We start from the raw sequence: 9,953 nt of genomic DNA on the forward strand, positions 1-9,953 counted from the left end.
ATGAGTGTTTATAATTATAGTTATACAGTGCTATAACTGCATTAAAACTCATTATAAGTATGGTTATAACGTGTTATAGAGATAGGCGTCAAGTAAAGTGTTACCGCAAACACTATAGAGTGAGTGAATGAGGACAGTCTAAACACAGCTACTGCGCATCCATTGTTCTGGAGAGACACAATTATCCTTCTCAATACTCACATTTTCCAGCATGTCCATGTGTGTGTGTGTGTGTGTGTGTGTGTGTGCTGTAAAGGCAGTCGTGTCCTGTGTGTGTGTTTACTTGTCTCTTTAATCTTGTTTAGTCCATGCAAACACCCTGATGCATCTAACAAATCTATCTGCCTAAATTTATTTAAGCCTGTATGTTCTGCTCCCATGGCAGCAGGGATGAGGTGAGGTGAGGAGTTGGTTGACTGTGGGGTAACATGACATCACAGGTTGTCACTAATTAAAGGGTGCGGGGGTTTCCGTCATTATTAGCCTGTTAGCTGCAGTGTCATTACTATTATTAACCCAGGTGTGTTTTCTCAATGATCCAATCCTCCGTCCTGACTAAATGGAGGGAGAGTGCAGAGGTCGTCCGGCCCCAGAGGAAAGCCCACCATGGAAGAGGACCCTGTCACCCTAGGCAACAGCAACACAAACCACACGACTTGTCTCGTAGAACTTTCTCTTCTGTACAAAGAAAGTTTACAGTTGTCGTGAGTCATGTATCGTTGACAAAGCTAAAGTTACAATAGGTGAAGGGTTGGCTTACCTTACTGTCACTGATACTGCTGAGTCAGCATACGGCATTGAATGTGACCCATGGTCTCCCTTAATGCTGGAGACTCTGAATTTCCAGCTTTTTTTTTTGTCTTCACTGTTTCAAACAATCCGTTATTTCACAAATAAATGTGATGATGTGATGAATTTTGAAGAGAACATGTTTTTAGTCATTTCTTTAAAAGGGAAACACACCCTGTTTTATGATGTGAAGCTCTTGGTCCTGGGTGGTGTGAAAGCACTTATCATAAATCACGTTGGGCAAAACCATCTGCCAAATGAATTACAGTAATGTAATGAATGAAATAAATACTATGATATATAATGAAGACATTTCCTTCCACATAAAACATCATTGTTTACATAATTTAGCGCATCAGCCAGCACTGCATCTTTTGGTACATTAATGTTAGTAACTGATCAGTGATGGTGAGTGTATTGTGCAGGGGAACTTGTCAATGAAGCATCACTTAGTCAAAACACCAGAGAGGAGCTTTAGGTTAGTTTCAGTCTGAAGATGATGCATCAGCTTAAATCACATGTTCATCAATATTTAGTCATCTTAAGATGCAATTTTTGAGTTTTAAGTTTAAGTTACTCCATAAGTAAACACAGCTACATTTTAGGTTAATACAACATATGGATGTAAACTCAAAATTACTATTAGTTATATTTACTTTATATTTAAAGCAGAAGTAAGTGATATATTTGTGTTAATATAAGTCTTAAATAGTTATATCTTCCGACAGCAATCACTTACATAGAGTGTTTGGACCGAAACACGGGTCTCTCAGTCACTCCGCTCTGCTCTGAGACGCTACAAAGTCGTAAGTTGTGACTTGAAGCTGTAATTTACGGTTTCAAAAGCCTACCTGGAACGCAGCATTAGCCAAAACGACCGGATCGCTTACTTCTGCTTTAACACTACACGTGTTATAAAGTACGTCCTTGATTTGATTCCTCATAGTGCCAGTGTTGTTACTGACGTCATGTAGAAGATGAACTTGAACAACAATAAAAGCAACTAACTAACTAAAACTAACTAAAGAACTAAAGTTCTTCAATATTGAATATATATTAAAAAAAATATTTGCTCTCCCACTCTTCCCTGATCTTCTTCTCAGAAGGACAGTGAATCTCTGACACTCAGATCTACAGAAATTTAGTCAGACAAAGTTGTGATCGAGACATGATGGAGGTCAGGCTGAGGTGAACACTCCTTGTGAACCTTTGTTGTCATGTTTAGATAAAGTTGTTATGGGGAGTTTGACTGACATTGAGACAGCTGAGTCCGTCTCATCCGCTGTCTCTTCTGTCCCCAGTGCTCCCAGTGCTCTGCATTTAGGGAGCAGCAGATGCAGCGAGACAGTTTGCCAGTCCTGACTCTGAGAGCAAGACAACAGATATGACGTGTTTATTTTTAAAGAGTGAGCTGCAGGAGGAAAGGAGGTGAGAGGTGGTTGGGAGGTGTGATTGCTCCCAGGAGCTTTCATTAGCAGGTAATGGACCTGATGTTGAAATGTCAGACACACACACACAGTGGAAAAGAAGCACAGGAAGTGATGTCACAGGAGCGGAGGTTGCTGATTGGACACTAGATTCCCGGGCAGCAGCTATAAAACCTGATGTGAAGCTACAACATGACACAGAAACAGAGAGAAGAGACGACACAGCAGGACACACACACACACACTCCTCCTCACAGAGACTCCACTCCACACTGAAGGTACAGGCACTGATACACGTACATGCATGTTACTCTGTTTGTATGTATGTGTGTGTGTGTGTGTGTGTGTGTGTGTGTGTGGTGGTGGGTGGGTGTGCAGGTGTGCAGGTTCACACACCTACAGGTGTGTGCTCCAGTGCAGAATTCGACTCTTTGCAGCTGACCGTTGGTATCTAAATGAGTTTTTATTAATGAATCTTTTATTTGATGATGATGTCACTGCAGTTGTTGGTCTCCTGTGTGTTTTGTTTTGCTGTGAATTTGCTGTCAAGAAAACCAATAATAACTGTTTTGATTGATTGATTGATTGATTGATTGATTGATTGATTGATTGATTGATTGATTGATTGATTGATTGATTGATTGATTGATTGATTGATTGATTGATTGATTGATTGATTTTGTTCATGTAAACGACAATGTAAAAAAAAAGTTACTGTAATTGGTGGTGTTTTGGGGAATTGGGGTAAATTCTTGTTTTGGACCCATATTATTTATTTTTATGTTTGCACAGCCCTTTGTATTGTTTTGCATGATTTTGCAGTTGACATATTGTTTAAGTCTGATATTGGCATGCCATATTTTGTCTTCATCTTATATTGTGGTACATATCCTGTCTTATAGACATTCTGTTAGACTTTAGATTAAATTCTTGAATAAGTGGGAGTGTATTGAAAGTTTGATTCCCTTTTCAATTACATTTCCTTTTGGAAGGACAATCTCCAAACAATCTCTAAATTAAAATTAAAATGCTACAGGAGTTGAGTGTGACGTGTTCAGGTGTTTCCTGATGGATCTAATCTATGATGATCTGTCTGCTGCTGGGCTGCAGGGAGGAAACAGGGTTTTTTTGTGAATGGAAGAATTTGCAATGTGTGTGTGGGTCCTGTCATGTGTATAAATGAGTGCTGCGTCAGCAGTGCTGTGAATGGCAGAAAAGTGTGTGTGAAAATGGTTGCAAATGATTGTATACGTGTGTGACCACAAGACATCATCCAGCATGTGTGTGATGTTGAAGGTAAGTGCGTTGCTGTGTCATCTGTTTGGGGGAATAATGTGCATTTCAGTGGGTGTGTAGGCTATGTGTGTGTGTCTGCGTGTGTGTATCAGCGGGGAATGCAGGGGCGTGCACGTGACGTGCAAACGTGCATGTGACGGTCAAAAGGCATTTATTTGCAGGGATGGAAAATGCTAAAATTAGCCGATGTTGCTGGACAATACACTTCAGACGTCAGCTGAGCTAAAACTGTCATGCTGTGTGTCTGTGTGTGTGTGGGTGGGTGTGGGTGAGTGGGTGAGTGGGAGATGAGAAAACTTGGTTTGGTCGACACCTGTCTCTGATTCCAGACTCCACACTGATTCTCAGCAGGTTTCTGTGTCTGTTGTGACAAGTGATATGAATGAATGAATGAATGAATGAATGAATGAATGAATGAATGAATGAATGACTTTTATAATTGTGTCATGTATACTTCTGTACTTCTGGTTTTGTCCGCAGATTTCATGAAATAATACCTCTCTCAAATCACCATACTTTGTACAATATAAAAGGAAATGAGACTCACTCTCTACTTCATCTAACTCACACATTTCACATATTCTGCTCTCCTCTGGAATTTCTAAAACGACCAACCGATTCCACGGTCTAAGCAGTTCACATTTTCGTTGTACACATCCTGGATGATGTCTTGTGGTCCTGGATAACTTATAACAATAATAATCAGTATAAAGAGTAACAAAAGTTTTGATCAACACCTGAATGATATGCACAAACATACACAGCACCTGTTTGATGTGAACTTTACATCCTCAGAAAAACATTTTATCACATCTGACAACACAACACCAGATACGAGTTAGCATGCCCGGCACTGGGACACAGATCATATGTTGTCTGGTGTCTGTGACCTCTGACCTCTGTTCTTTAGGAAGCTGCTGCTGTGTTCATGTGCAGCTGAGAGAGTCAGACATCCTGGACTCCAAACAGAAGTGTATCTGCAATCATCACAAGAATTACACATGAATTTTATATCCTTATAAAATTAGTAGAGGAGTGACATGCCACTGTTAGGAGCATGTTTTACGACTGACGATGTTAATTAAACATCATCAGTTACGACATTAATGATACGACAGCTTCTCTAATCAGACCCAGCTCCTTTGGTCCACATTTCAAAATGTCCTTGGACAAGTTCCTGAACCATAAACTGCCTCTGATGTACTCTTGGTGATTAATTGTGCGTGTGACAGAGATGTGCTGATCTGACTCATTAATCACATCTTATGTTGAAGTAATTAATCAGTGTCAGACCATAAACTCCTCTGCAGCTGCTGCAGACACTGCACTGTGGTCAGTTTGATCATCACCACACCTCATCAGTGATGCATTCATGTTGATCTTGTTGTTTCAGATGCAGTTCTCTTTGCCGATCTCCTGCCTGCTCTCCATCACTCTGCTGCACTGCAGTGTCGAGGGCTTCAGAGTCCAACATCAACCTCAGGTCAGACACACAAACACACACCACAGAAGTGTTTTTAATGTTGACTGAAGTTTGGATCACAGAACTGAGCTGGATGCAAATCCCAGTGATTTACATAAAATCAGTAACATTGGCTTTTGCAGTTAGACATCAACTGTTATTGACTTGTTCAACAGAAAAATTTGCTGGAAAACTTAACACTCGAAATAAACAGTTCATCAACTACTAGCTGATATCCTACAAACAGGTTTAATATATAGGTGCTGGATGAAACTCAGAACCTTAGTCTAAAGTATACAATTCAATCTATTTATCAGTAAAACAGTCTACATCAGCATGTAGTTTTAATGTTAGTCCTTTCCTTACACAGCCTGGACACAGAAAAACAAATCAAATAGTAGAAGCAGAATCTAAAACAAAGGAACAAAATGTATATAGAATCATTCTGTGTAGGGCAGTCTGTACACAAATGCAGCATTTCAGAGTTAAATGTTCTGTGATTAAAGTGGAAACTACAGTACGGTCAATACATTTATAAATTAATTCCATTGAGGCTGGAGTATTTCTTTAAGTTGAAATAGATTTGTGAGTAGAAGAACTTGTCAGCTACATTTACAAGGTCTACTTTGTGGATCACACATACAGTATACAGTATTAAACTGAGACCAGTCTCCGGTGAGGCCTGTAGTCTGGTTCTGATGTCGTAAAATCCCTGGTAGAGTGGTTAGATTGAGTCAGGATCAGACGGTGAGGCGGCAGATCAGATTGTGTCCTCTCAAATCACCCCGAGAGCCAAATCAAACAGCCCCTCCCTCCGAGGGCCCCTGTGCCGATATCAGGTGATGTAACATCAGAGCGAACAAAGCCCTGAGGTGCAAGCGGCCGCAGGACACAAACCTCAAGGTGGTCGCTGTTTAGTCTGGACGAAACCTGATCGTCTGACTCATCAGAGGCAGCAGGCGGACAGGAAGTGAGAAACTGCTCGCTGTCAGGGTCGTGATGTAAGAGATGATCCACAACATGGAGCCCTGACGTAGGAAAACAGTGAACAGAGCAGGGTGGCTTTCCTCTGCTGAGGTCAGTGTTTTCTATACGGAGACTCCCTTATAGAAAACAACAGCTGGATTTCACATCAGCCATGATATCACTGTGAAGTCAGCTGTTGACAACTACGTGTAAATACAGTGTTGTGCAAGTTCACAAGAAGAAAATGAGCCAGTTAAGGTTCATAATTGATTATTCTGGATGTATTCGTAAAAACCTCCTCTCCATCCATCCCCAGCTCCAAACTAAATGAATCACTGTTGCTTCCCATACCGTCAGAGACAGCTTTGATTCTCCTGGAGCAGAGACATGAAATGCCCCCTACAGACAAAAAATAAATGAATAAATAAAAATGCCAATGTGTGGTCCACATAAAGTCATAAAAGTTATAGTAAAGAATCTTAAATCAGGTCTAAAATGTACAATGTGCAATACCTTCAGCCCATGCTGGCATTAACTTACCTCCATAAGGGGAAACCCTTTGACTACAAACTCATTGGCCATGTTGTGACATTTTTGAATTTAGTTACAAAACAAGACTTATCCCAGCTTTCTGTGATTTCAGTTCATAGCCTGATCCCACTGTGTGTTACCTTCAGTACATAGACGTATCCTGTCCTGTCCTTGTGTTCCAGTATGTAGACCGACCCGTGTTAAGACCTGTGGCGGGTCTCCGGTCCCGTGCTGCAGGGGTGAAGCCGGAGGAGCTTACAGCAAAGCTGCTCCGACTGGATGACCTGGTGAGAATGGAGAATGACGTCATGGAGCCAAAGAAGAAGAGGAGTTTCCCTGGCAACAACGCACCTCTGGACCGCCTGTCAATCAGCTCCATGGAAACCAAACAGGCAACAAACAAGCAGAGGTACAGTTGGACAAGTGTGAAACACCTGAGATACATCTGTGGTCCTGCCAGGTAGTTATCGGAAGACTCAATAGAGGATGACTCAGCACAAATGAGTTTCTGACTGATGATCCACTTCAGCCTTCTGAGTCTGAAAAGTCTACTGAGCTGCTCTGGTTGTCCACTATAATGGAGATGAGGCTCAGTGTAAGCTAGAGGAGGAGGATGAAGAAGAACTAAACATATAATAAGACACACTGAAGCAAACGTCTCTGACTGAAGTGAATGGCTGTATTGTTCTACTGTCAGTGTTCAGTATTTTCACTTAGGCTGCACTTTGTTAAATGTGAATTTGTGAAGTAAGGATTTCAAACAGTATTGATCAAATGTTGCTTAAAACATAAAATAAAACCAGGTTTTCATCTCTGAAATACAGATTAAGATTATGATAATAATGATAATGTTTTGTGTATGAGTGTGTGTGTGTGCTGTTGTTTCCAACAGTGTCTTCCATTCCATCCCTGTTCACAGCAAAGCAGTGGAGTTGCCACGACGACGAGTCAATTCTCCTCCAATTGATAGGATTGGCATGAGTCGCCTTCCAAACAGCAGAGGATAGGCCACACCCGCTCCCCCTGACCTCCCGCCCCTCTCTACAGCACACCCTTTGGACAGGTACAGTCACTGTTCTCTCATTCACTAAATACTGATGAGTTTCATGAATGACGTGTTGGCTCCTCCCTCTCTCTGCAGAGGACTCACCACTGATGCATGAAACAGCCAATCACCAACTGCCAGTCACCTGCTGAGACACGCCCACCAATCACAGTCAATGCTCCAACACCTTCCCTCTCACTTGGACACCAACCACCCCCAGTCCCGTCCCCCCACCCCGGCACAGTGATGAATGTTTAGTGATGGTGCATTCAGGTACTGTTCGGTAGATTCATCACCAGTGCAGACAAGTCAGGACCAAAGACAAAACAAAACTCTACTGTTTTATCTGATTGATCCACATGGTTTGATCAATGATTATGTCTTAATGAGCAACAGTAAAATAAAAAACACATTCAAAAGCCTCATTTAGTTTTATACAATCCTACACTGAGCTTAATGTGACATGCTAATGTTTGGTACACAGAGGCATCTGAGAAAGCAGACATTGAATGGCATCTGTTCTCAGCAAATCACATAACTCAAATGTCTGATGGAAAACCTTTTGCACTTTTTAATTTTTCAGTTTTTAACTCAGATAAACATGCATGTTTGAAAAACATGTTCACGTCTGAATTTTGGTGAATTAAAACTGAAATGTGGCAGCACATAAAAATCTGGAAAAAAAATTTTCATTTTGACTAAAAACTAAATCTCAGATGTGGAGCAGAGTTTCTGTTTTGGCAAATATAACAGAGCTTCTCAGCCAGTGAGCAGAGGCATTACAGTATTTGACAGCTGACTTTCACAACTGAACCGCCAATTAAAACCTTCTTGCAGTTTTTGTAGGGTGTCACCTGAATGCATCATCACCCTCTTCCCCTCCCCCTTGTAACCCTGACCAGAGGTCTGCCACCTCTACGCTCAAAGCTGAAACATGTGACAAAACTTGACTTGAGTTTGTCTGTAGTTGTATTTCTGGAGTGCAGCAGGTCTGTTCACAGCAGGACGCCACAGAGACGTTTCCACTGCACCAGACTCCAGCCGACCACACAGCTGTTTGATCATCAGGCCAACGTGAAACCTCTTTAAAGAGGCTGTTATAATTGGACACCTATTTTTTTCTCCATCATTTCCATTATGTTAATAAGTGTAGTGAGTTTTCTTTGAGCATTATCTACTGGTCATTATAGGAACTGCAGCTTTACTTTCCTTCTGGGAGAGGTAAGATTTAAACCAGTGGGGAAAGAAAGGCAGTAACACAGTATTACACTCTCCTGACCTTTCTTTATTTCTCCTTCTTCTTTTTCCTAATTGATCAAATTATTCTCATGTCTATGTTTAGCCCAGAGCAGGAGTTGGGACATGGTTCAGGGTTCAGAGCTGTGCTCCTCAAAAACGTCTTAAGATGTTTGTTTGACCAAAAACCTAACATTTCACTGTGTGAGAAGCCAAGAGCAAGATGCCTTTCTGTTTCAGAAGCTTAAAAGATATACCACTTCCTTCAGAGCACAAGTTTAGCAGAGACACAAAGCAGATTAGATCAATACATCTAAGCAGCTGAAGTCAAATAACAATTCAACAAATCAAATCAATGTATTTTCATTGATCAGTGTGACGAATGCTCACTACTGAGATTAATTTCTGCAGCCCCCGTGATCACTGACTTCTACACTGGCAGGATGAATAATTCCTGTAGTTATCATTCAGACTGTTTATCAGGCCACACGGTCGGTGATCAGAGGTGCTGGCCTCAGTATGAGCACGAGACCAAACCTGGCAACCTCACTGTTGCTGTTCCACAGTAATTCTTACTTTTCTCTTTGTGCTGATTAGCCAAAAACACTATTATAATCAGTGATTTTTAGGTGTTGACAGGTGTGTGTTTTTTGTTGGGGCTAGCCGTTTCCCCCTTTTCCAGTGTTAATACTAATCAAAGATTGACAGATCATGACTCCGGCTCTGTTCTGAACCCTTCAGCAGTATTTACAAAAACAACTTGTGTTGTTTGCATTTACATTAGCTCAGGCTTCAAGTCTTAAAAACAGTCTCAAAAAGTCTCAACATGAAGAATTCAAAAGATCCATAACAGAAGATGTTTCCTCTGTGTGTTTCTTTTTTTTATCTTAGAGAATAGAAAAACAGGATATTCTTTTAAAACCAGCAGACACCTGCTTGCGTTGTTTTCGCGTGAATAACAGCTTCCTGTCAGCAGCATGAGAAGCAGCAGGTTCAGGTTCTTACGAGTGCTGCATCAGCACATCACTGGGACCTGAAGCATGTAGAAGATTTACAGGCTGGTGGTGTGTGAGAGTGTTGGCTGCAACACACTGGTGCAGTGGAAAAGGTTTCCTGTTGATCCTTTGTTCCTGTTGATGTTCAGTCCTGTGCACCGACTGTTTAAAATGCTTCTTACTGCCTAATGTTTGAATGTGCATAA

General features: G+C 41.3%; 1 protein-coding gene across 2 annotated transcripts; it reads left to right on the plus strand.

Annotated features, from left to right (window-relative positions):
- Positions 1-2,308: 2,308 nt before the first annotated feature.
- On the plus strand, positions 2,309-8,018 carry ostn (osteocrin). Of its 2 annotated transcripts, XM_085794473.1 has the most exons (5): positions 2,309-2,494; positions 4,906-4,995; positions 6,654-6,880; positions 7,391-7,534; positions 7,613-8,018. In XM_085794473.1, exons 2-4 carry the CDS (start codon positions 4,906-4,908, stop codon positions 7,476-7,478), a joined length of 405 nt encoding a protein of 134 aa, XP_085650599.1. In that variant the 5' UTR covers positions 2,309-2,494; the 3' UTR covers positions 7,479-7,534; positions 7,613-8,018. The 2 variants fall into 2 exon arrangements, with proteins under 2 accessions (XP_085650599.1, XP_085650600.1); XM_085794474.1 differs by lacking the exon at positions 2,309-2,494 and having other exon boundaries at positions 4,885-4,995.
- The last annotated feature ends 1,935 nt before the right edge of the window (positions 8,019-9,953 follow it).

Source organism: Trachurus japonicus, chromosome 13 (genome assembly GCF_045865225.1).
Source record: "Trachurus japonicus isolate A0001 chromosome 13, Traja_1.0".
NCBI lineage: Eukaryota > Metazoa > Chordata > Actinopteri > Carangiformes > Carangidae > Trachurus > Trachurus japonicus.

Excerpts from the sequence above, each read along its gene's own strand:
- ostn (XM_085794474.1), top strand. The coding sequence starts at position 4,885 with ATGTTGATCTTGTTGTTTCAGATGCAGTTCTCTTTGCCGATCTCCTGC. Across the intron at positions 4,996-6,653 it reads GAGTCCAACATCAACCTCAG|TATGTAGACCGACCCGTGTT; the intron begins GTCAGACACACA and ends CTTGTGTTCCAG. Across the intron at positions 6,881-7,390 it reads CAGGCAACAAACAAGCAGAG|CAAAGCAGTGGAGTTGCCAC; the intron begins GTACAGTTGGAC and ends CCCTGTTCACAG.